The sequence below is a fragment of the Lissotriton vulgaris genome, chromosome 7 (assembly GCF_964263255.1).
Source record: "Lissotriton vulgaris chromosome 7, aLisVul1.2, whole genome shotgun sequence".
Lineage (NCBI taxonomy): Eukaryota > Metazoa > Chordata > Amphibia > Caudata > Salamandridae > Lissotriton > Lissotriton vulgaris.
Window position 1 is genome coordinate 1,727,041,459 of NC_141695.1, and position 27,291 is coordinate 1,727,068,749.

General features: G+C 44.2%; 1 protein-coding gene across 1 annotated transcript in view; it reads right to left on the reverse strand.

Moving 5' to 3' along the window:
• The window catches only part of LOC147706462 (uncharacterized), a 265,480-nt gene that overhangs the window by 92,629 nt on the left and 145,560 nt on the right, over positions 1-27,291 (reverse strand). The window contains exon 25 of the mRNA XM_086932975.1: positions 22,905-23,268. Coding sequence (XP_086789101.1) covers positions 22,905-23,268 — 364 coding nt within the window. The remainder of the gene's footprint in view (positions 1-22,904; positions 23,269-27,291) is intronic.

A 27,291-nucleotide genomic window follows, 5' to 3' on the forward strand; every position in this document is an offset into this window, starting at 1 on the left:
CAAAGTTCACAGTTCATTTATCATGATACAAATCTGGATAATCCAGTGTTTTCAACAAATGCAGTTACTTTAAACCATGATAATTATCATTTTTCTTATCTTCACATAGTTGTCATTCTGACCATGTGCAGTGACCAACTACCTAAAAAAGACTGTCTGGCTGGACGAAGGGGAAGGTTATATTGAATGGCGCATATTGGAAACATGGGCATACCGCTGTTACACAATTTGAATAACTCACTGGTCTGTAGTAAAGACCTTCCAGGCCCTTGGATAGGAAGACATCTGGCTCTCACAAAGCCCTGTGGCTCAAAATATTGCTACTAGAACTGCTTTCCGAGTGGGGAAGAGGAGGTGAAATTCCAGACTGATGTTGCAGAATTCTGTGGAGTAGAACATCCAACTCGAATTTGAGGACAATTGCCCCACTGGTACACCACTATATTCAGCATAAATGAGGTCCCAGAGATATGGATTATTTGGTCGTAAAAATCATCCAGGGTACAGTTTGTCACAACAATATAGACCCATAGCTCGCTATTTTGGAAAATCGATGGCTATGCAAAGTTAACATGTTGTTTCTAGGGGCCTGAATGCATTTGTCAAATGGTTTTCATTAGCACTCAGTAGATAATTATCATATCCCGGTTCCAGTTATTCCTTTCTACACAGATCTTATGATTGGTCTACTATGCAGTATTTATTCGCACCATCTTCTTCCTTTCTTAGTTGGGTCTGCCAGAAAGCAATATTTGATTTTATATAATGCACCTTTTCGCGCATACTAGACCTCTAATCGGCTTGTCAGAATCTGCTTGGAAATGTAATACCGTAATAATGCAAATGGTTCAGAAAAGTTGCTCCAACAATATTTTGTAAGAGGTTTTCATTTCTCATGTAAATTCATCCCTAACCTCTTTGTGGACATTTGTTGCTCACAGTAGTTGCTTCTGTGAATTTGTTTGTTAATTTTTCGTGATTACATTAGTTGCTTTTGTCTAATATATGGTGTATTTATAACCGCAATGAATTTTTAACATCTATTGTATTTAAACTGCGTCCGAGGCTGAGGCAATATGTATTGCAATTGTGTAATGTACCTTTTCTGCAGAGTAATTTGTCCTTTCTCCCCAGACATGATCAGGTCATGTTGAATGTACAAAGCACTTAATTTTCCTCTGTTTTCATTTACTAGTTCATTTTTCTTTTCATGTTTTGTTCTATACACTACATTTCTGGATGACTCGCCAACTTCATATTCCAGCCATCATACCTTCACCAGTCTCAAATGGTGGACATGTTTGTTTCAGTATAGCCATGACAAGCTTATTTTTGATTCTTGCTTTATTCCAACACGTCGTATCGGGGATGATTCACCGGCCAAATATGGCATTCATGCATGGATTATTTGCATTGGTACATCCAAGATGGCTTACTTCTGTGATTAGGTCATTGTGCACGCCTTCAACACTGCTTACCTATTGCTTGTTTCCATTCACTCACATCCACGCTGATCAAAAAGCAATTGCCAGTGGCACATGCACCGACTTATTCACTTTCCATCACAATATAGGTAAGTCAATTCCGTACCATTGTTTGCCTTATCAATTTTTATATTTATTTGGTACTTATTATTGATGGTCATGGCATTGGCATTTTACAGCATTGATTGGTGTCTTTCGACGGTCTTCTTGTAGGGCGAGTCCTGCGAGTATTTTTCATGTAACGTCACCTGCTGTGCTACACATTTAAGTAATAAACACATAAGATGATGGACGGAATGTTGCACAATGGCAAAACATTCACCCCCAGTCACAGATCTGGGCTTGTTTCCAGTCCAGGGAAGGCTTGGCTTGGCAGTTCGGGCTGGACTGTTCCCATTAGGCACAGGGTCAGACTGATTTGCAAAAGGCCATGTCTGAACTGGGGTGGCAGAGTGGGCTAAAGAACGGTGATGGATTAAACCCCTTTTGTAACACATTTAAGGAATGGCATCTTTTTCGATGTAGTTTTGGAATTCTCTACCCATATGCATGAAGTAATCCTCGGACCATGTAAGAATGGCTTTGATTGTACGTTTATATATTTTCACTTTTGATTGGCCTGTCTTTGCATTTTTAGACTTGCCTGTATGTGCTCCGACCACACGTCCAGAAATATATGGACAGTGCTACCATGACTTTGCTGTGGTTTTATTTGATTGTGGAATGCTCTTTCATTGGTTTTGGTCACACCTCACTTTCAGTCACTTAGTGTGACTTTTTTCATGTGTGTTCATGTATGCTCTGTGGCTACAAATAATCATTTAAATCTTGTATTCGAGGTGTATAATAAAAAAATTATATTTCCTCTTATTTAGACTCCAAGGGGTTATCGTCAAAGCATAGCCCCGAGGATGGACTCATTTATTAAGTAATTGAGAGATCTAAATGTCAACATGTTTCCACTACTTGCCATCTCATAAACTTTGGATTATTGTTTTAATCTGTGGATTCGATTACCAACAAATAGCTCACCATGACATGACACAGTCTGTTTCTGCGAGAGTGGACCATCATTCACCTGAACCTTGTTCAGAGAACTGTTTCTAAAGAACCTCTTTAGGGTCATCAGAGTGCTGTATGCTAGAAAACATAGCCGCTTCACCAAATATTGGGTAGAAATAGGTTACGCAATATAACTGGTTGTTGTAATTTTAAGAAGGCAGAATGTAGATATTTGAAAACACTGCCAACCATAATAGCACACGGTTAAACTTTACTCCTCTAAGGGTACACAAAGGATGTGAACATATACACATTGGAGTAAGGGGTGGAGTTCTAAGCACCACAAGGAATATTCACCATCCTAAACGGAATAAGAGTTCAAGACGCTACGCTTCTCAGTGGGAAGGATTGCTAGAGCCAGAAGTCAACACATTAAAGCGCTGCGAGAGGAAGCATAAGGAATGTTGCTTCAAGGAAAAGGGATTCACTGCAAGGGACAGCATTCTAAAAGGAGGGGCAGAGAGAAAAAAGAAAGGATGAATGCTGCTAGATAGGCAGGAAGGAGTAGTTTCTGTCCTGTAACTTCTTAAGAAGTCGGGAGGGAGCGGCCTTCACCACCTTCCATTAAGGTTCATCTCGCTGCATTGACTGCCTACAGGAAATGCCCTTCACAGACTTCCTTCTTCCAAATCCCTGTGATCAAAGATTTCTTGGAAGGCTTGAAGAAAGTATTCCCCCCTGTACGGCTTCCTTTGCCTTCATGGGAATTGAATGTGGTGCTGTCCAGATTGATGAAGGAGCCTTTTTAACCTATTCATAAGGCTTCGTTGCAGCACCTGTCCTGGAAGGCGGCGTTCCTAGTGGCCATTACATCGGCCCGCAGGGTGAGTGAAATTCAGGCGTTGTGTTGCCAAGAACCTTATACTGTATTTCATGCTGCTAAGGTTGTTATGAGTATTTCTTCCCAAGGTTATTTCTGATTTTCATGTCAACCAGACTATAACTTTGCCTACGTTTTTTCAGAATCCTTCATCTCCAGCGGAAAGGTCCTTACACTCCCTGGATGTTAGGAGGGTGTTGAAATGTTATCTGGATAAGACCAAAGATATTCGTAGGTCAGACCAATTGTTCATCAATTATGGATCGGTCAGGACGGGTTTTGCTACCTCTAAGCAGTCCATCTCTAGGTGGATTGTGTCCTGCATACAACTGTGTTACCAGAAAGCTAATAAGACCTTAGGGGGTAAACCTAAGGCTCATTCCACCAGGGGCAAAGCGGCCACGACGGCTTTGCTCCGTAATGCTCCTATCGCAGAAATCTGCAAGGCCACCACTTGGAAGTCGGTCCATAACTTTGCTAAACATTACTGCCTGGACACTGATGCCAGGGCTGATGCTCAGGTTGGGCAGGCTTCGCTGCGAAATTTGTTCGCACAATAGTGGTGTTATTTCTCGTTTCTCCACCGCCGCTTTGGTGTGGGGATGGGCTTGCCATTCTATTCACTAGATTATGACTATACACAGAGATCCCCTACTACAGAAGGAGTAGTTTCTGTCCTGTAACTCCAGTTCTGTAGTAGGGGTATCTCTGTTATAGTCATAAGCGCCCGCCCTCCTCCCCGGTGGAGAGAGATATTCAAGTAAGGAATGCTACAGGTCTGGCGTGTTACGCCTTCAAAAAGAACTGAAAGTAAAAGGGACCTGCAGTGCATTCTGGGATACTGTGAAGTTCTGGAAAGTTCTCTTAAAGGCACAGTATCCTGTTTTGAGCCACATAATGGCAGCCTATGGGGCTTGTCTGTCCATGTCTTCCTCTATCATTCCAGAGGGTGTTTGCTGCTGAAGCAAGGGAAATCTGGACAGACTTTGCTGTTTGTGGATTTTGGTGGAATTTCTAGTTGAAGTACTGGACAGGGTAGCCTCTTTATAGGCTGCATTATCTGTCTTTAATTCTCTCTTAAGTGTCTGTGCATTTCTGCATTTTTTCGACACTTTAAGAGATTATTTTTGATTGCTCCGGGGTCCACGCACATGGGCGGGACTATTCCCTAGATTATGACTATACACAGAGATCCCCTACTACAGAAATGAGCATACCTGGTTAGTTTACCTGGCTTCATCTTGTAATGATCTCCAAGATAGTGATTACAAGTTGGGCTGTGAGGTATTCCTGGGTTGCAGCCTAGGAGGACTTCACCTTGATAGCCCAGTTGTGGGAACACCTGACCTGAATAAATCACTTGAGCATCAGAGTACAATCGCAGTCTGTCCGTGGCGCTGTCCGACCCCATTCCAAGGTATGAAAAGAGCACAGAAGAGTGTGGCTTGTGCAGCAGTCAGCGGCATCGGCTCAACTGTACTACTACTGAACAAACAACCAGTATCTCATCGACAGACCATTGTCATGTGCATGGAACACATTGTGCATGTATCCTTTGTGGCTTATTTTTAAATAGACTGGTTGTCTCCTCAAAGAAACCAATTTATCGTTTATGCTCACTTATTTAGGTCACTTTGTTCCTTTTCCACTTGGGGTGCTTCTTGAAGTCTCTCACCACTCGCTTCATTACAAATGTCATACGAATCTTTTATAAAAGTGTGGTTTGAAATACATTCGCTGAATCGAATTGGATAACGAGCTAAAGAGATACTGGTTGTTTGTTAACTACTTGTATTTGACAAAATATTGTCTCCTTTATTATAACATTGTTTATAGCGATTAGGTCTGCACACAAGTGTGTGTAATAAAATTGTGTTTATAAATTAGTTCAAAGTGAACACCTGTTTTCAGCTACTACATTTATACCCAAAGTTCACATGGACACATGGTTTGCTCTTGTTCCTTACAACAAGTCCTGCCATTTATGGTGCAAGCAAGAGGGCCCATCAACCTACAAATCCACAGTGGAAGCCATGCCTTGCTAAAACTGCACATCCAATGCTGCACACCCAAAAGAGCTCTATGCTTCTGGACCTACCAAACACTACCTGGTTACCTGCCCAGCATTCTGCACACTTACATCCCCTGTAACCGCAGCCTAGCCCTCCTCACTGCTTCTAAATCTGTTGTCCTCTACAAAACCAGCTATCACTTGCCTATTCTTGGACACACAAGAATGCTTGTGCTGAATTGCACACAGGGATCTTTGGACGTTAACAAGCTGGCCCCTTGCGGGCTGTAGTGGCTGGTTTTGGGGATAATTAGTAGGAAAGCACAGGGGGCCAGAAACAACAAAAATAAAAACCTTACCTGCCGCTCGCGGCGTTTCTCCTTGCCACTCTTCTGCTCCTCTGGGTACAGGCTGAGTGAGGCTCCCAAAGTCTAAGAAAACAAAAAAGTCCCTAGACGTTGGGGGTATACCCTATGTCGTACGGTAGCTCACCAAGATATCTTGGGGGCTATCTACGACTTACCAGACAAACTTATCTTTTAAATTCAACATGCATACAATATCTAAATCGAGGCTAACAGTCAGTGTAGGAAATCTGTGTACAATTATTCACGACATTTTTTTCAAAGACTCTAATCATCAACATTATTTAAAATCAGCAATTTATTGTTTAACATTTATATCATAATACAGTTTCACAATGCATAAAAAAAATTTTCACAATCAAATACAAATTTAAAAAACCAAAAGTCGACGCGGCGTTTCGGTGTCTTGTGTCGATGGTAACACCTTCTTCAGGACGGGTTTTTTTTTAAAAAAAACCTCTAGAAAAGTAAAATTACAAAATTATAATCAACAGAGGCCTATTATTCACTGACGTTAGCTACACAATAGTGTCACAATTACAATTGCAAATACCATTACACATTCACCTCAACATTTGTGATGTCTACATTCAGATTTGCAGCTCAAAATTCAGTATATCTCTCACAAAAGGAGTCCTAATTTTAGAATCATCACTCCTCCCATCTCTTCAAATTCGAGTCCAACTGTATGACAGTATGGTCAAGACATTTTGCTTATTATAAAGTTCTCAAGGTTGTCAGTTATTCTAGTTTGGCAATCTTCATACATAAAGACCACAACCTTTTCTCTGGTTACAGTTGGCATTTACTATACAAGGGTTTCATGCACTGTTTCCTAAAGTCTCCTTCTCATGCGTTTTGTGCATACTTCCCTTCTTAGTTCAATGATTAAACTGTCTCAATAGCCTAATCATATTTCGATACACACAGATTTTAACAACCTACCTCAAACTTTTTGAGGGACTCTGACCATCTAGGATGTCTTGAGGGTGCAGTTTTTTACTCATTAATCTGCCTCTCATTAGTGTTTCTTCTTAGGATGGAATTTAGGGATACTTATTCCACCTGGAGGGTAAATTTCATGATTCAGTATGGTCACATACCCAATAGAGTTATAATTACTGTGCTTATTGAGTCATACATATAGAGAAGCATTACCTGGTCATAAAATTCATGTATATGGTAAATGCTGTATCAGGGGTGACCACCGTATGTCTTTTCAACTTGAAAACATGTTTCTGCAGATGGACACAAATACATATAGATTGTTTTTTTGTTAAATATAACCATGAAACGAATAAACATGAGTCTCTGAATTAAAGGCCAAATAATTATTTTCTCTTCTACTACCTTTTGTATATAGTGTGGAATGATTTCCAGCTTTTCTTTTTGTAGATAGAGGCTTTTGTGTATATTTGCTTCCTTCTACTGGTTTGTGGCTTATTCCTCCGTTAATTTGGGAATACTACTGTTTAATCATAAAGACAGAGAAAACTGATGTATTAGAAATAATTTATTTATGCCCTCTCCTACTTTTTAACATTATATTGCGGGATCTTTACATGATAGAACATATTATACAAAGCCAAAGTTTAGGGGATATTCATCTGGAGACGAAACCCTCACAGGGGCAGTTTTGAAAGTGTTTGCACATGTAAACAAAACAAAAACAAAAGGCCCTTGGCTTAAGGTTATTAGCACTGATATTTACGTGAGCGAAAATATAACAGCTCACGCGGCGATATGGCGATTTTACCTATGTATCCACGCTAGTCAATGTTATTTGTTCAAGACAAACCCTAGATAAACTTCAGGCGAGGATTAGAACAAGGCGAAAGATACCCGGGCTCGACATGGTGAATGCCGCTATAAGCGTTAGCGTTTATAGATGAGGATATTATGGCTCGCTCGGCGGTGTTGCGAGTTCGCATATGTGCCCATACTTGTCAGGTTTTAATTTTTAACTTTTTAATAAAGACAGCTCGCATAAATCTCGAGCCCGACGGCGCTTTGTACAAGAACCCTCCATCGACTATCGACTCTATCACTTAGCCCGTACGCCACATGGCTCTTACCTCCTGTTAGAACAGCGGCCTCCCTGTCACCTGGTCCTGATACAGCTTCCCCATGGAATGGCTTGTATTCCCGGGTGTCCACTTTTATTGGACTTTTACGCGCGGTAATTGTGTTTTTAATTGGCGATCACGTGTGGTTGGTCATGTGATCCAACTCGCGTGCAATACGGCCGCCATGTTTGAGTGTGGTTATTTCTATTAAGAAACTTACACCTTATTCTTTGAATCGTTTATTATAAAATTGCTAGGTAGTAGATGATAGTCAGATCTTAGTATAATTATATGTTACTCGGGTAAAGATGTCAAAGTATACTCATTTGCTTGCTTTCTGTGTGCGTTTGGATATATGTATTTAGTCTACACAAAAGCGTGAAAGTGCTCGGTTTTTTGATCCGCCATTTTGTAATGGCTTAAATTAACTTGAGATCACTGGTTGTGGTCTGTTATTACTACATAAAAATTGGGGAAATGAACATGGTAAAGAAAGACATAGAAGTATTTGAACACTGTGTGGGGAAAAGCATCTCTGAACTTTTAAATAAGAAACACTGGGTGGAGCAGAATTTTTCAAAAAATGAGAGAGAAGCACTTAAATCAATGGAAGAGGATACTTCAATCACTGTAAAACCAGCAGACAAGGGAGGTAGCATGGTCATCATGGATACTCAGGACTACAATGCCCGAATGTATTCCATGCTCAATAACACTGAACATTACTGCCCATCAAATAGAGAGGAACTTAGATCCCTGTCAGATAAGATTACTAGACTTTTGCAATGGGCTAAGGAAGACGGCATTATCTGCCAAGACGAATATTTGTTTTTACATAATGAAAATCCTACCATACCTGCCCTATATGGCCTGCCCAAGGTTCACAAGAACATATTAGACCCTCCAATGAGACCAATTGTGTCAAGCATTAATTCGATAACTGAACCTTTAAGCAAATACATTGACATCTTTCTTCAACCATTAGTCAAAAGTCAAAAGGCCTATATAAAAGACACTACATCAATGATCGGAAAGATTGAAGATCTGTCTTTTAATTCAGACACCCAGTTTTTGGTGTCTCTAGATATAGAGGCCTTGTACACCAACATTCCGCAAGATGACACCATACAAATGGTGGCAGATATGCTACAAACCAGTGATTACGAGCTAAATCCCCACTCAACATTCATAGTGGAATGTGCAACATTGATACTAAAAAATAACATTTTTTTGTTCGAAAAAACTTTATTTAAACAAATCAAAGGGACAAGCATGGGGGCCACCTGCGCACCGAGCCTCGCATGTCTCTATGTGTCTAGATTTGAAGACAAAACCCCTCTAGCGAATATAGATTTGAAGAGAAGCATATCTTCAACTCAATTGCGCCATTCTTTGAAAATGTGTCACAATGGACACGTTACATTGATGACATCTTTTTTATTTGGACAGGCTCAGAGGCAAATTTAATTGAGTTCATTGATTGGCTCAATTTAGGAGACACCAACCTGAGATTTACCCACAGTATTAGCAACCATAAATGTGAGTTTTTAGATATAACAATAAAACATAGCGAGGGAAAACTTCTGGTCGAACTATTCACGAAGCCAACGGACAGGAATACGATGCTACATTTCGACAGCCACCACCCAGCCTGTCAAAAAAACAATATACCATATGGACAGTTTCTCAGACTGAGAAGAAACTGTACCAAAAATACAGATTATGACAAACATGCCCAAATCCTCACGGAAAAATTCCTAGTAAGAGGGTATCCGAAAAAACTAATACGTCACTCTTACAAAAGGGCCAAATATTACAACAGGGATGAATTTTTCAACAAAAAGAGTAATGAAAAGAAGGACAGACCACTCATCTTCGTAACCAACCATAGCAGCATTAACAATAAAATAAAGAACATAATAAACAGAAACTGGAACCTGGTGTCAAACCAAAACGGCATAATCCTTCCTAAACCTATGTTCTCCTACAGGAGGAATAAAACAATCAGAAATAGCTTAGTGAAAACGTATAGGGAAATCAATCCAGATAGACAAACAACTATAGATAGAAACCCACTGCCCAAAGGAACTTTCCCCTGCAGTGGATGTGGAAACTGCAATGATATCATCAGAGGGACAGAAATAACAATAAATTGCAACACTCATAAATTTTCAGAGTTTCAAAACTGCAGGTCCAAAAATCTTATCTATTGCATTCAGTGCCCCTGTAATCTTACATATATAGGGGAAACTTCGAGAGAAATAAGAATTAGATTAAATGAGCATAGGTCTGAAATTAGAACCAATAAAAGCACTGCGCCCCTGGTAGACCATTGGATGATGGCTGGGCACACCAATCAGGATCTGAAATGGTGTCTCCTAGAATCAATTAAAATGAGTACTAGAGGAGGAGATGTAACTACCAAACAAAAGAAGCGTTAACAATTCTATATGTCGAAATTTAACTCTGTGAGAAAAGGACTTAATAGTAAAGAGGACTGGGAGAGGATAATATAAAAACTTATGATTCACCGATGATCCTTAGAGTAAGAGTCATGAGGCACAAATAAGTAAGTGGTTTGAACAATTAAGTTAACATATTCTCTGTTCAATTGAACCACTAAGTCCATAGAAAATTAATAATAATTATTTAAATAATACAAACTGATCTGGTGGCGAAGGTTTAATGTTAATATACCCTTCTCATGGTTCTAACTACCAAATTATCATAATGACATTAGTTAAGTCAATCGTTTTTCAATCTCTGACCTTTTGCTTTTCACAAAGTAGTACAGACAGTAATACTATACATATGTACCTAGTTCTCAACACTGTGAAGAAAATGTTGCATCATTGACTGACAATACAATAAGATTAGACAATGACCAAGAAATCATTTCCCCAATTTTTATGTAGTAATAACAGACCACAACCAGTGATCTCTAGTTAATTTAAGCCATTACAAAGTGGCGGATCAAAAAACCGAGCACTTTCACGCTTTTGTGTAGACTAAATACATATATCCAAACGCACACAGAAAGCAAGCAAATGAGTATACTTTGACATCTTTACCCGAGTAACATATAATTATACTAAGATCTGACTATCATCTACTACCTAGCAATTTTATAATAAACGATTCAAAGAATAAGGTGTAAGTTTCTTAATAGAAATAACCACACTCAAACATGGCGGCCGTATTGCACGCGAGTTGGATCACATGACCAACCACACGTGATCGCCAATTAAAAACACAATTACCGCGCGTAAAAGTCCAATAAAAGTGGACACCCGGGAATACAAGCCATTCCATGGGGAAGCTGTATCAGGACCAGGTGACAGGGAGGCCGCTGTTCTAACAGGAGGTAAGAGCCATGTGGCGTACGGGCTAAGTGATAGAGTCGATAGAGTCGATGGAGGGTTCTTGTACAAAGCGCCGTCGGGCTCGAGATTTATGCGAGCTGTCTTTATTAAAAAGTTAAAAATTAAAACCTGACAAGTATGGGCACATATGCGAACTCGCGACACCGCCGAGCGAGCCATAATATCCTCATCTATAAACGCTAACGCTTATAGCGGCATTCACCATGTCGAGCCCGGGTATCTTTCGCCTTGTTCTAATCCTCGCCTGAAGTTTATCTGGGGTTTGTCTTGAACAAATAACATTGACTAGCGTGGATACATGGGTAAAATCGCCATATCGCCGTGTGAGCTGTTATATTTTCGCTCACGTAAATATCGGTGCTAATAACCTTAAGCCAAGGGCCTTTTGTTTTTGTTTTGTTTACATGTGCAAACACTTTCAAAACTGCCCCTGTGAGGGTTTCGTCTCCAGATGAATATCCCCTAAACTTTGGCTTTGTATAATATGTTCTATCATGTAAAGAACCCCGCAATATAATGTTAAAAAGTAGGAGAGGGCATAAATAAATTATTTCTAATACATCCGTTTTCTCTGTCTTTATGATTAGACAGTAGTATTCCCAAATTAACGGAGGAATAAGCCACAAACCAGTAGAAGGAAGCAAATATACACAAAAGCCTCTATCTACAAAAAGAAAAGCTGGAAATCATTCCACACTATATACAAAAGGTAGTAGAAGAGAAAATAATTATTTGGCCTTTAATTCAGAGACTCATGTTTATTCGTTTCATGGTTATATTTAACAAAAAAACAATCTATATGTATTTGTGTCCATCTGCAGAAACATGTTTTCAAGTTGAAAAGACATACGGTGGTCACCCCTGATACAGCATTTACCATATACATGAATTTTATGACCAGGTAATGCTTCTCTATATGTATGACTCAATAAGCACAGTAATTATAACTCTATTGGGTATGTGACCATACTGAATCATGAAATTTACCCTCCAGGTGGAATAAGTATCCCTAAATTCCATCCTAAGAAGAAACACTAATGAGAGGCAGATTAATGAGTAAAAAACTGCACCCTCAAGACATCCTAGATGGTCAGAGTCCCTCAAAAAGTTTGAAGTAGGTTGTTAAAATCTGTGTGTATCGAAATATGATTAGGCTATTGAGACAGTTTAATCATTGAACTAAGAAGGGAAGTATGCACAAAACGCATGAGAAGGAGACTTTAGGAAACAGTGCATGAAACCCTTGTATAGTAAATGCCAACTGTAACCAGAGAAAAGGTTGTGGTCTTTATGTATGAAGATTGCTAAACTAGAATAACTGACAACCTTGAGAACTTTATAATAAGCAAAATGTCTTGACCATACAGTCATACAGTTGGACTCGAATTTGAAGAGATGGGAGGAGTGATGATTCTAAAATTAGGACTCCTTTTGTGAGAGATATACTGAATTTTGAGCTACAAATCTGAATGTAGACATCACAAATGTTGAGGTGAATGTGTAATGGTATTTGCAATTGTAATTGTGACACTATTGTGTAGCTAACCTCAGTGAATAATAGGCCTCTGTTGATTATAATTTTGTAATTTTACTTTTCTAGAGTTTTTTTTTTTTTAAAAACCCCGTCCTGAAGAAGGTGTTACCATCGACACAAGACACCGAAACGCCGCATCGACTTTTGGTTTTTTAAATTTGTATTTGATTGTGAATTTTTTTTTTATGCATTGTGAAACTGTATTATGATATAAATTTTAAACAATAAATTGCTGATTTTAAATAATGTTGATGATTAGAGTCTTTGAAAAAAATGTTGTGAATAATTGTACACAGAGTTCCTACACTGACTGTTAGATATTGTATGCATGTTGAATTTAAAAGATAAGTTTGTCTGGTAAGTCGTAGATAGCCCCCAAGATATCTTGGTGAGCTACCGTACGACATAGGGTATACCCCCAACGTCTAGGGACTTTTTTGTTTTCTTATACTTGTTAACCCGGTCCCTTATTGGTTGCCAGGGTACCTCCCTCCTTGTGTTGTGAGGCTCCCAAAGTCCCCTATGGCTAATCCAGACGCTGCTCTCATGGTGGTAAATTCCATGGGCGCAGCGTCGGTATTGGGGAAGCAGGCTGGTTTTGCACTACATCGGGGGCTGGAAGCTGCTGCCTTCTGTTCTCCCCCCAAGCAACACAGTAGGGTTGGAAAGATGTCAGTGCACATGTCAGTTTGGCCTTCCTGGGACGGACGGCTAAACCGACATGCGCACAGACAGCAGCTCTGCCTTTCTTAGTAAGGCCCAGCCCCCAAGTCTCGGCTACTGCCGAAAAATAAAATGATAATAAAACTGTTTTATTATCATTTTATTTGTTGGTTTCCTCTGCAGGCAGGGAGACGAAGGCGCTTGATGGGTGACCCAGTTCTTCTCCATTAGAACACATGAGCACAACAAGCCCTCATGGGTCACCTACGCTCTGGCCCCCACAACACAGCTGCTGAATTGGGGCCTCAATGGAGAATGCTCGTACATCCCTGGAGAGCAAAATCGACAAAGTGATGATGCATCTCATGTTGCTGCATGCAGATCACTGCAAACTGGCTGACAAGGTTCATTCAGCGGAACAAGCTATAACCGAACTTCAACCGAAGACCCAAGAGATGGAGAAATTGCTGCAGGTGCTGGTGAATTAAGTTCACCTCCAGGAATGTCCAGTGGAAGATACAGAGGGTCGCTCCAGGAGAAATAATGCAAGCTTGGTTGGCCTCCCGGTGGGCATTGAAGGGCATGATGCGGTCGCATATGTGGAGCGCCGGTTGCGCTACCTGCTCCCCCGACAGCGCTCTTACAATTCATCTCAACAGAACGAGCCCATTGAATTTGGACATACAAGCCCCCCCCCCAGGCTCTAAACCTAGAACACTACTGCTCCGTCTGCTTCATTATGGTGACAGGAACTCTGCTCTATGAGAAACGCAGAAACTTCAGGACTTTACTGCTAAAAATACCGCCGTAATTTTTTTAGTTTGGGCTACGCTGTCACAGTACAGAGAAACTCCTTACTAGTTGCAAACGCTGCCTACATGACCTAATCTTTCGCAAGTCACTCCTGTTCCCTGCATGTCTGCGGGTGGTCGCTGAGGAGACAACACATTTCTTAGACTCCCCCGAGGCTGCCTGGGACTGGCTGGAATCAACTGGGTCAGCGAAGTCAATCCATCTGAGGGACAAAACGGTTGCACGACCTGGTTGCGAATGACCGGACACCGCTCTAACCACTCCCCATCATCTACAGCTGTCCCAGACCTGGATCAGGTTATATGGGGGAGACGCCGGGCTCCAGTTTGTGGAGAAGTGTGGCTCACTGGTTAGAAGCGGCAGACCCTGAAGCAGAGATCAGGCCCGGGACCAGGGTTCAATTCTCGATGCGGCAGGGTCTTGGGCTTAATGTCCGCGGACTCGATAATTCTCTTGCCTCGGCGCCTACTCTAATCATGGGTCCCACGCTGCAATTCTGGGCAATAGCTTGCTTAATCGCCACAACGGCCCCTACAACGCTGGGATGCCTGGCTTGACCTTGGGGGTTCCCAGGAGGGGCATCTCACAGGGAGAGCCAGGAAGGGTTCCACAGCGTTATACAGCTCCGGGACGCCCGTTGCTGGGGCAGCTGTGTGCTTTACAAGTATACTACATTTACATTTCCATTTTACAAATAGCAGGAATCAAACAAATGGAGGGTGGAAGAAGAGGTTCATTCAGCTTCCAAGAGGTACTGGTTATATATCAGAAAGTCTCAATACCAGAGTCCCAGGACTTTTGGTCTCGGAGATCCTCAACCACATGCTCACAGACAGCGGTATATGTAATTTCCCCTTAGTGAGCATAATCATCCGGTCTCTTCACTTGAGTGTCCCGTTCTACAAGTGACATCAAATTCTCCACTAGGAGGAAGACTGTCTGGATGTTGACAGTGGCGAGTGGATTAAAATTATCTCTGAACATTTGACTGGAGAGATGCATGCAGAAGCACTGCGCAAGACAGTTTAAAGCCAACCTTAAACATGTGTCCTACATTTCTCCACACCATGATGCAAATAAAATGCATATTTAAGTTACAGGCCTAAAGACGGTACCTATAATCATGTTCCATCTGGAGCAAAGTGTGCTCACTGATGAAGACGGGGGAGTGCTTCCACTCACTAATAACATACTATCCCAAAAGTCCAGAAGTATAAGACCTCCATTTAGATTTCTTTGGTCCTGGCAAAGGCCATAGACCTGTAGGGGCTGTTCCAGACCAAAACATTTCGACCCGATCTCTAGGTGTTGTAGACCAGTGACTCATCCACTAGCAAGCACTTTATTTTTAGACTTATCCCATCCCAATATTTCCCCCCCCAATAAAGATTCACCTACAGGTTAGGAGATCATTTTAATCCACTTACCACTAACAACATCCAGACAGTTTCTCACCTGGTGGAGTATTTAAGGTCACTTGAACGTGTGGTTAAGGGTCTACAAGACAAAAAGATCTGAGACTCTGGTATTGCGACAACAAATAGCTGCCACGATTTGGGAGTACACACAAAGCTTAGAACCCAATGATGATTCAATCAAATCCATTAGCGAAGATGGCTCTTCAGCTACCTGACCTTCCAGGACGGACTCAGTTGTTCTCCCTTGATATGAGGCCGCAGACGGCTGATGAAGGGCTCGAAAAATCCCCAAAATGGTGCTAGTCCTGCAGGACTAGCTCCATTGAAAAATCTCCTCGACCTAACTGCAACCTACTTGACCTCCGTCGCTGAAAGCGGAGCAAATGTGACAAGATAACAAGATTTAAAGGCATCTTTATTGCTCATTAACTTTGTGAGCAACAAAAATGCCTTTAACTCATGTTATCTTGTCTCATTTGCTTCGTTTTCACAGACAGAGGACAAACGTTGGTTTGCCTTCCTAATCGCCAGAAGGGCGAGTAGGACCTAAAAACTGCTTCCCCACGTTAAATTTAGCTCGCATATGCGAGCGGTAGAATGGATTTTTCGAGCCCTGTGCTGATATTATCTGTGATACACTCGATGTGATTCGCTGCGGCCAGTCAAATGGACTGGCAACAACTGTTATATCATGTTGGTTTATCTCTATTTCCACAAATAATTCTTCCTTTGCAGTTGGCGTGACAGAAATGATTTAGCATTTCCTTGAGATATATTGCTGCTGATCTGAAGTAAACTCCCACCTTACTGCGCCGTTCTCACTGGTTGTAGACTACTTATTTAGGCTGATGCATGCCCATCCTTCATGTGCAGGGTGCACCGTCTTTGGTTGTTGCAATAACATTCCCACCTTGGTTCCTTTTCCTTATTGTATTGCTGTTGCTGACGTTCATAGCCTGGTGGTTTGGGCGGACACATGTTGTCACTCTGCTCTGCTAGTATTCATGGTTAATTTTCCTTGTTTTTTTCCTTAGTTCTATGTTGTAGTCAACCGAGGCTTGCCCCTTTCACTCATGCCCACATTCAACTAATGTCGCTCACAAGCTGCGTCACTGACGGGTATGTGGTAGCTGACCATTGTACTCTCCTCCAACACGCCCATGACATGACCCACGCTAATGTTATCATCTAGAATGTGCGGAGAATGCAAACCCCCTTGCGCCGCTACTCTGCCTACTTAGACCTTAAGCGCTGCTCCACCCACATATCGCTGCTGCAGGAGTCGCATTTACCACATACAGAAGCCCTTATGTTCCAGAGACGTTGGCCAGGTCAAGTGTTCACTGGTTTTTCCTCCTATGGCAGAGGAGTAATGATATGAGTTAAACCATGGACTCCCTTTGTGATGGACTATGTTGTAGGCACGAAAAGCCACTATGTGTTTGTGATGGGCCGTCTTGACGGCCGTCACATACTCATACACTCAGCCTACGCCCCGAACTCGGATCAAGCCCTCTTCCTTAGTAGGCTGTCTGAGACATTATCCAGCTGGAATGGGCTCCCATGGTTCATAGGGGGAGACTTCAACTGCGTTCGCAACACTGATCTTCCCCCACACTGCCACGCACACCTACGACTTTCAACGCCAAAACATTACACAACTGGCTCCTAGTAAGACAGCGGGTTCACATTTGGCTCCTATGCAATGCAAACACATAAATGTACTCCTTTTTCTCTTCACTTGCATGTTCGAATAGACAACCAATCTACTCCCTTCTGTTCTACACACCAATTACTTAGGTCAAACCCACTCCGACCACAATCACCAATAACTACAACTTGTACGGAACGCAGACCCACCCCTATCATTCCCACTTAGCAGACAGATGCGTTAAAGAACCCCCATCCCCCGCTTTTACCCCTCTCTCGATACGATCATTGTAGACTACTTTGAACATAACAACAATACAGCCTCCACCAGACTCAGAGTAGGATGTGTTTAAGGTAACAATCCGAGGATACTGCCTAGAGACTGTAGGTAAGTGCCCCTTTTTGACATGGTTGCCCCCATGCTTTACTGTACAGGATTTGATTTCGACTGAAAGTGCACTGGGTTCCTGCTAACCAGGTTCCCAATGCCAGAGTGCTTTCCCAAAACTGTGCAATTGTTCCCCCAATTGCCAAAACGTTTAGCACCCTTTGTAGGTCCCTAGTAAATGGTACTCTGGTATCAAGAGCTGCATCACAAATTGTGCCACCCGCTAAGGGACCCCTTACCAAGCACAAGCATGACTGCCATTGCAGGCTATGTGTCTTGGTGCAGAAAAAACTTAAAACACAACATGTCACACATCTCTGTGTGTCATGTCTACTACCACGGCATATGATATTAGTAAGTCACCCCTACAGCATGCCTGAAAGCCCTATGGCAGGGTGCTTAATATTATATGTGAAAGGGCACATCTGCATGAGGAGATATGCCCTTGTGCTGGTCAGTCCTATTTCTGCCAGTGCTAGTGACCAAGAAAGTCATCTTAAACCATGTACTGGACACTGGTGCAAACTAGTTCTCCAGCTATATGATGGCTTCATTGAAAATAGGGATGTTTGGTACTAAACAGCTCCTCTTGATAAACCCACATGGATGCCAGTGTTGGATTTAAAATGTACTCAGAGGGCATCTTGGAGGTGGGCCCTGAAAACCTACAAGAATTTGGTGTGCCTGCTGACTGGATTCTGCCAGACTGCCACAAGAGACCAGTGTCTGACCTCCTAGGGGGAGAGTATTTTGCTCTTAAGAGGTCAGAAACCTAGGCCTGTCAAGGAAGAGGGTGTAACAACCCCCTCCCAGAGGATGACCTGTTGGTTAGCCTCCTTGGGCTGTCAAGTTTCAAATGAGCTGCTGCCTTTGCAATGAAAATCTGGCTACCCTCACAGGAGCGGAAGCCACCACCCGCCCACTTGGCACCAGGACAGGTAGGAAAATTAGCTAGTCAGGTAGGCATGCAACCCGCAGGCTAGTACCACCCCTAAATTGTGCTAACTGTAAGGTTTACACACATTTTTAGAGGTAGCCATCCTTGTGATGGCATACCCAGGAATTCTGGGACAGGGTAATGCCCACTTCCCACAGGAAGTGGTCAGATAGAGGTAGCGTAGTGACCCCCAAGGGTCAGTAGCCCATTGGCTACTACGCTACACTCCCCGACCATCCTCAAATTCAGTATTTAGGGAAATCGCTGGCCCCAGAGAAGCAGTTGCTGACGATCTAAGAATAGAGAAGACACTAAATAGCTGAATACGCAGAAGAAGACTGAAGACAGCACCTGACTTTGCCCCAGCCCTTCCAGTGTGTCTGCAGCCCTCGTTGAAAACCCCACCATAGTTGACTTGTCCTGCAGCTGTTGACTCCAGAAACCTGGGAGGGCTGCCTGCCTTTGAAAAAGACTCAAAACCTCCCATGAACAATGGCCCTGTTCTGAAGAAAAATCAAAAGAAAAGACTCTGAAGCCTTAAGAAATGCTAAAACCAGAAACCTGAAGCAACCACTGCCCCAGTTTCCTCCAGCCGGAGTTGAAGTGGGCCACCGGAATCGACAAGGTCCTCCAGCCCTCCAAATCTTGAGTTCATCATGGTTTCACCCCTCCAGGACTCCCCCTGGCGACACCTGCAGCCTCAGCACACAGCCCCCACTCGACTGCAACTGCTCCGGTAAGAGAAACCAGATGCCCAAGTCACCTCTGCACCTGGCGACCATGGGCCTTGGAGAAGAGGACCAAAGATACCCCCGTAACCGAGCATCGCACGGTCTGAGCCCACTTGCTGGTTCAGCCCGACTGGGTTCCTTGCCAGAGCCTGCAGACTTTTTTTTTACAGAAACCGATCCCCATTGAAATGCACTTGGCTCCTGACACTGAATTTCCACCTTGCATATGGATGCCCTCGTGCTGCTGGTGGTGTACTGTTGGTGCTGCCTTGGCCCTTGCCACTCCTCACCTTAACTCCTGGAGAATGGTCCCGTTAGTCGGTTTACTGTACCTGTTTGCCTCAACTTGTTCTTCCTTCCATAAGATAACATTACAGAACTCAGAAATTGCACTGTGTCCACTTTTTAAAGTGAAAAGAATTAATACTTGAAAACATATTCACCTGAATGATTTTTCTCTGATGCCTAACCATATATAAAGATACTTCCTATTTTTATAAACTGGTGTGGATCTTCTTGTTGAGTCATGTTGTCATTTAGTAATCATTGTATGCATTTGCAAATGTCTTAAACTCCTCCTAATAGAGCACTTTGAGATTACATAGTAATGACCACAAGTAGGGGAACCCCTGGACTTTTTACACTGTATATCAGATTATTAGTGTATCACATAAAGAAACCACTTCCTACAGAGGAGCAATGGGAAATGCGCAGACCACTCAGTGACATATCTTGCATTGAACGTACAGTTCTCGATTACGTGACCTAGGAGGTGCATTGCCCAGCTGTTCCCTCTTATCAACTGGCAGATGTGCGACGCAACCATGCTGCATTATTGAAGAGATTCCGTTGTCTTAATTACGCTGCCCATTCAGCCCGCACTCCTGCCGTGGCCGAATGCTCTGGATGGTTATTAGCATGGATTATACACCAAGCGCAGCTGAGGCATCCCATTACGGCTATGCGTTCCACTACCAATGTATTGCTTTACACCCAAACGAGAAAAACATGATGAGCTGACATGCCACTATACCAATCAGTGTCCGATGTAGACCCTGATGACCTGGATTCCTTCTTCTCTACAGCATCATTAGCCTGCATCACATCGGACAAAAATATGGAGCTGGGCGACCCCATCATACGGTTTGAAATACCGGAAGCAAGTAGAGCCCTGGATCCAGGCGGTATGCCTGCTGAATTCTATAAAGATTATGCCCCTCTCCTTTTCCCCCGGTCTGCTGACTCTGTATGAGGAAGCCCTTTCAGCCCCCTGCCTCCCTCCCACCCTAAACCGGACAGAGATCCCACTATGCTAGGCCGGTACAGACCTTTGGCATTGCTTAACATGGACTACAATGTCCTGTCCAAAATCTTTGCAGACCAACTAGCTCCTCTTGTTATGGCACTGGTCCTCCTGGACCAGAATGGGTGTGTTCCAGCCCATAATACTTCCATATAGCCCCCCTGAAAAAGATGGTCATTTCCTGCCTTTTGAATTACTTTGCTCACCTACCTCTTTATGTGTCAACTCCATTTGTTTGTTCTTTTGAAAGGCATGTGAGGGACTTTTTTTAGTAACAAATCACAATGCAGGGTTGTGCTTGTGAAACCTTAGCTGCCCCAGATCAAGGTGGGCTTGCTGTACCAAATCTAGATCAGGTGGGTAGCTGGTCTTCATCGAGCCAACACCTTCATGACAGCCACTACTTGGACTTTACCTACTACCCTCCAAATGTTCCATCCATTCACCTGAGCAAAAACAGCCAATTCTTTGCTACTGGGAGTGGCATACTGCTGCTTCCACAGGGGTCTCTACCTAACACAGTCATCTATTCCTTATGGCTGTACTCTGTACACCTAGGGGCTGCAATCTCACCTCATCAGCGGAACTTACCCCTTGGTATGACGTTGGTCTACACACCTTGGGAGATCTGTACGGGGATGGTGTCCTCATCCCATTTGAGACCCTGATGGAGAATGAGGGTTTACCCCTTGGCCAGTTCCCATTATATAACTCACTGCTTCTGTCATTAGGAAACAAATGGGTTGACATGACACTGGAACATCCGAACCAACTCACTATCCAGTACCTGCATGTGATGGGTACAAGCCGCCAATTAACCTGTTGTGTCGCAACGATACTACGGACCCACACCACACCGCAGCTTACAGCCCTACGATGTTGTTGGGATGGCGACTTAGGCCCCCCCCGTACAGATAAGGAATGGGCCACCTTATTGGAAGGTCTAACACATTCCACACAACGTCCGATTTTGCCATATCCAATTTTACATCATACACAATGCCTATCAAACCCCAGCCAAAATAATTCACTACTTCCACAATATATACATTGCTTGCTGTTGTGGTCACCCTATTGATGCAAACCTGCTCCACATGCTATGGACCTGCCCATTCCTCCAACACTTCTGGCGAGGTGTCACATCACAACTGACTACCTGCACAGAGCGTACAGGGGTACACACACACACAGGAAATATGCCTCCTGGTTTTCTACCATAGGGACACGAAGTGAAGAGTTACCTCTCGCTTTCTTGACCTGGAATTGCTGACAGCTAAACACAACATTACTCGACGGTGGAAATCACCTGGGCCCTAAACACTAGTAGCACGAACGCCATCTCTCGTTACTTGGGGACAGACGGAAAGCGGTGCATTACACAGGAAAGATAGCCTAGGGCTGCGCAAATATTCTATTGCCACTAATTGGGATACCATACTAACCATTTTTCAGGCGAACATACAGCAAGACACTGCTACTAGAGTAGAACCACTAGAAGGAGACTGAGTGGCAATTGGTGGTGTCGCCAATTAATCGAATGACATTCGTGGGAATCTCACCTTTTCCACTGTACACGTTATTCCAGGTTCCTGACAATGTATATGTAATGTTTAAGTCATGTGTCCTCCTGATCGAACATGTAGGGTGTGGGGAGTCGGGGGAAGTCTACAATCAGGAAAGGGGGAGGTGGTGGTACAGCTCCTTTACTTGTTGTAAATTATTCAAAAAAATGTAACTGTTTGCCTACTCCTTGATAAATATGAGGCTACACCCTCAATAGTCTCATCATGCTAGTATTATGCCTTACTTCCACAATGCGGCGTTCAACTCTACAGGACAGTTATAGGCTGATGTGTGGATTCTTGCTCTAAGTACTATATACTCATGTTAAAAAAAATAATCTGTATTCCTAAACGACGCTCAGCAACTAGCGCGTTATGCTGGAACTGTAACTATGAATTATTTTGTTGTTTGACTACTTTGTTAACACTTTAAGAAAAACTAGTACACAAATTCAAATCAAAATAAAAGAAAAAAAATGAAGGGAGCACTAAAGGCTACTGCCTGTCAGCCCAAAGCCTCTGCTTTCTCTTGAATTTCCTACTCCTATTTGCCAGGAACTCAGAGTTAAGGGAAGCAGAACAGTCCCTGGAATGGGGACACTGCATGCAAATTTGGACCCAGTAATTCTCAAATTATTTAGGTCACACTGTACCCACACAAAGAATCTGGTCAACACGTACTTGAGGCCTAGGTATCTAAGATTCTTGCCTTACCATTGTGATGTGATGAGAACGCCCGCAGTAAGGTACTGTTCCCAGACTCTTCCAGATTGGAACTCATGGTGTAGTTGCCAGAATCCAGAGCCCTGATCGCAGCAGAGATAAACCTCTCCAGCTTCACTTCCACCTCCTGAAGTTCCATGGAGACCCTTGCCTTTTCAGCTTCCAGAGCCTCAAAGCGCTCCTCTGTTGTTCCGAGAGACGCACCTAGGCGGTCTTGCTCCTCTTCTGCACGCAGAAGGGACTGTTGCAAGTGACGCTCTCTAGCGTGGGACTCCTCTAGTTCATGGGAGAGCTCCCGTTCACGAGCAGTAAATTTGGCAACCTTTCGCAGCAGCTGCTCTTTAAGGGAAGATACCTGGAAGAAAAAAGTGCAAGAGTGGGGTCAATCCAAGAGTCAAGTGGTCACTAAATAAGGAATTGTGGTTACAATTTGTATGATAAGGTACAATAAGGCAAACCGATGAATCTGTAACGTGCTCATATTCACAGAGTAACACACATTCTCTCTCTCATCTTGAGAAAAATAACTTCCTTAACTTTGGTAACAAGGTTTCCTGTAGATGTATTATATGCCTGCATATTCCTCACCTGATGAATCTGACCAATGTGCTAGACTGGACCCAGAAGAAGTTAAAATAGCTCTGCTGCTCCAGGAGGTGGCACCATAGCTCTAACTCAATGCTTCTACCTCCCCATATGTAACATCGAACCATATGTGGCGCGACCCACAGAGCTTTGACATCAGTTCCTGTCCTTTTTTCCACACTCTTAGAGGCAAGCACGAGAGGGACAGTGAGCGATCTGCAGGACACAAAGTATCCACCCGAAGCATCACAGCCAAAGGTAAATATATATATTTTTTTTTACCTTAGGCTCCGCGTTTAAAAGAGAAATTGGGCAATAGGAGGAGCAATCCAACCGAGGCTTGCCATCTTTATAGATCACAATAATATTAACGATGCGTTGGTCATAAGGGAGTACACCATCTTGTCTGCTCTCAAGATACATATCCTTCAGGAACAGAGCCAGGCGGTCTGCGTGAAGTTTATAAAGTTCAACGGGAATACCATTCGGGCCCGAGGCTTTCCCCGAGTGAACCCCCCGGATAGCCAACGCAACCTCGTCATTTGCTATGACAGAATCCAAAAACTCCCTATTCTCGGCCGACAAAACAGGCATTGGGATGTCTCGAATGACTTCTGCATTCTCTTCCACCGTGAACAACCCCACCGAGGTATAGACCTCCTCATAATAACGGCCAAACTCATCCACTATGAGCTGTGGATCCGTCGTGACCCCGAGCCCGCGATCTGCAGCTCCGGCACCAGACGTGATCCCCAGTCACCCTTTTCCAGCCATGCAATTAGTTTCCCGGCCTTATCGCCGTCTTCATAAATTCTACTTTGGGTGTTAGCGTGTTGTTCTCTCGCCCCATCGCGCGCCAGGCGTTTGTACTGGTCTCGAAGGAGACCAAGGCGGTGTATGTCCCCCCGGATCCCCAGTAGTGGAGACCTCCCTTTCCAAGACCGATGGCTCCTCCTCAATCCTGTCGATTTCCGCCCTACTCTTCTTTTTCTGCCTAGAGATTAGGGAGAGAGCCTCCCCCCCTGACTACAGTTTTGTACGCCTCACAAAGAGAGCAGTCAGAGTCAACCGTCCCTGCCTTCTCTCGGAAGTAGCTATCAGTTGCACGCACTAGCTCTTTTTAGGTAGCGGGGTCTCTCAACCGCCAGGCGCTAATTGGGGCAACCCTAGCCACATTACTTGGTCCGACTTTCAATTGCAGCCAAATCGGCGAGTGATCAGATACTCCTCTGGCCAAATGACGTACTTCCTGAACAAACATCGCCTGCGACACAGGCACTAACACATGATCGATTCTGGAGAAAGAGTGGTGCGCTCCTGACACATGCGTGTACTCCAAGTCACCGGGGTGCCGGAGTCTCCACCCATCAACCATACCCGTTCCGGAGACAAAATCCGACAACCATCTGCGAGAGGGCAGTAACACACGGGAGGGGTACCTATCCATCTCACCATCCATAACAGCATTTAAATCACCCCCTATTACCATGATACCAATGGGCAGCGACAAAAACACCCTGCTCAGGTTGCGAAAGGTGTCTGTCTGCAGTGCGGGGGGAACATATATAGAAAGGAACGTGATGGTCCTGCCATCCCAGAGTCCCAAGATGCCGACATAGCGGCCTCGATTATCAGACCAGGTAGCTTATATGGTGAACTGAAAGGAAATTTTGACAAGAATCCCCACCCCTCTGGAGCTCGAGGTAAAACCGGCATGTGCAACCAGTTTATATCCTCCTCTATGTAACGCCTTACATCTCTTCCCCATAAGATGAGTCTCCTGGAGTAAGACCACATCTGGCGACCGGCGCCTGATCAGCTGCCCCACCATGGCACGTTTGATCTGGTCTCCCAAGCCATTCACGTTCCAACTGAGAACGGACACTCCCAAGCCCAATCTAGCTGAAGCCATACTTGTCCCCAGAGAATTCCGTAGCATTCCGTGACATCCATTGCAAACATTGGTCATAAACAAAACACAAATCAACAAACAAAAAACCCCACAACCCGACCCCCCACCCCTCCACCATGCACCCCTGCATGCAACTTATGCACATCCCCAACTAGCAGTGTGCCTGTCTCCTCGGACCCAACTACGGAATCTAAACGTAGAAAACGGAGGGGGACCTTACAACAGGCCACCAACCTCCACTATCCCAACCCGCATACAAACCCCATCAACAGTGTTCCATAAGGAAAACCCCAAAAATTGTTAGCAATGTCAATGGGGAAAAAGAGATCGCCCCGATCAAACCAGCGCCCCCGCCACCATAGTCAACTGACACGCTCAAAAAGAAGGGGTCATTGTTCCTCGTTGCCCATCGGGGTGTCCCCCTCCGGGCCCGGCCCTTGGGCTCGATCCAGCCAGTCCGCTGCAGCATCAGGATGATCAAAAAACCAAGCTTTGCCGTCGTGCTCTATCCGGAGGCGGGCAGGGAACAGCATAGAGTACTTGATTTCCAAGGCGTGCAACCGCCTTTTAATATCCATGAATCCCTGCCGTTGTTTCTGGACCGCCTGGGTAAAGTCAGGGAAGAAAAGCAAAGAAGCGTTCTTGTATGCCAAAGGTCCAGAGGATCTTGCAGCCTGCAGGATAGTGTCTTGGTCCCGAAAGTTCAAAATTCGGACAATCATAGGACGAGGAGGCGCCCCAGTCTTCGGGCGTCCACCGGGGACTCTGTGGGCTCTTTCCACTGTGAAAAAGTTACTGAGGCCCTTGGGTCTTAGATGTTTCAGGATGAGATTCTCCACGAAGAGATCCGGGGTCTGTCCCTCCGACCTCTCCGGTACGCCAAGAATGCGGATGTTATTGCGCCTCGCTCGTCCCTCATATTCGTCCAGCTTGCGGGCAAACTGGGTCCGAGACACCTTCAGATCTCTCACCTCCCGCTGGAGATCCGACACATCATCCGTGAGACTCGATGTTTTGATCTCGAGTGACTTTACCTTCTCCGTAGTTTTGGTTAGATCAGCTCGGATTAAGCCCACCTCGATAGTTACCGTGTCCAATTTGGAGTCCATCTTACCGAGGGAATACTAGATCCCGGTGATCGCCGCCATCAAGTCTTTCAGTGTCAGGTCCGCCCCGGAGAGTCACCCTCCTGGCCACTCACTTGGGTGCGTCTCTCGTCCACCGGGGAACCCTTGGAGAAACTATACTTGTCCAGTCTATTGGACTGAACCGGTCTGGTAGTCCTCGATGTTTTCGGAGGTAGCCTTTCGGGGTCCCCCCTCGCCGCCATTATCAGTTTCTGTACGGGCCCCAACTCCGTTAACCGAGCTATGCCAGTATGTCGCAAAGTCAGTCAATGCCAGACAATTGCGGGTTGCTCCGTACCAGCAGGGGTTCACTGCGCAAACTAGTTTGAGAGGGGAACCCGGAGGCCCCGCAAATGCAACATGACTTCCGTGGATTGAGTGCCACCGTGCACTTCTGGTCCCACTCGCCGTTGTTGCTGAACTCCAGAGCGGGCAGTGCCACACGCAAGGTCCCGGTGGCGTGCCCCAAAGGCCCAAAAGTTCCAGACGATGCCGTTAAGTCATCTGAGCGCCCAAATCGTTAGAAATTTCACCCGGTGGCTCAGGCGCCGGTCCCACACCCGATGGTAGGGACGGGGCTCAGGATGGTGTGCCGGATGGCAAGTCAGGATGTGGCGGCCGGCGGAGCCGATGCTGAAGCGGCCATCTTGGTCGCTGGCGCGGCTCCTCCCCCAATAATTATTCTTTTGATACATACTTCTACCTGCAGATTCCACACTTCAGGAACCAATAAAGCAATAAACTCAAGGAGGGG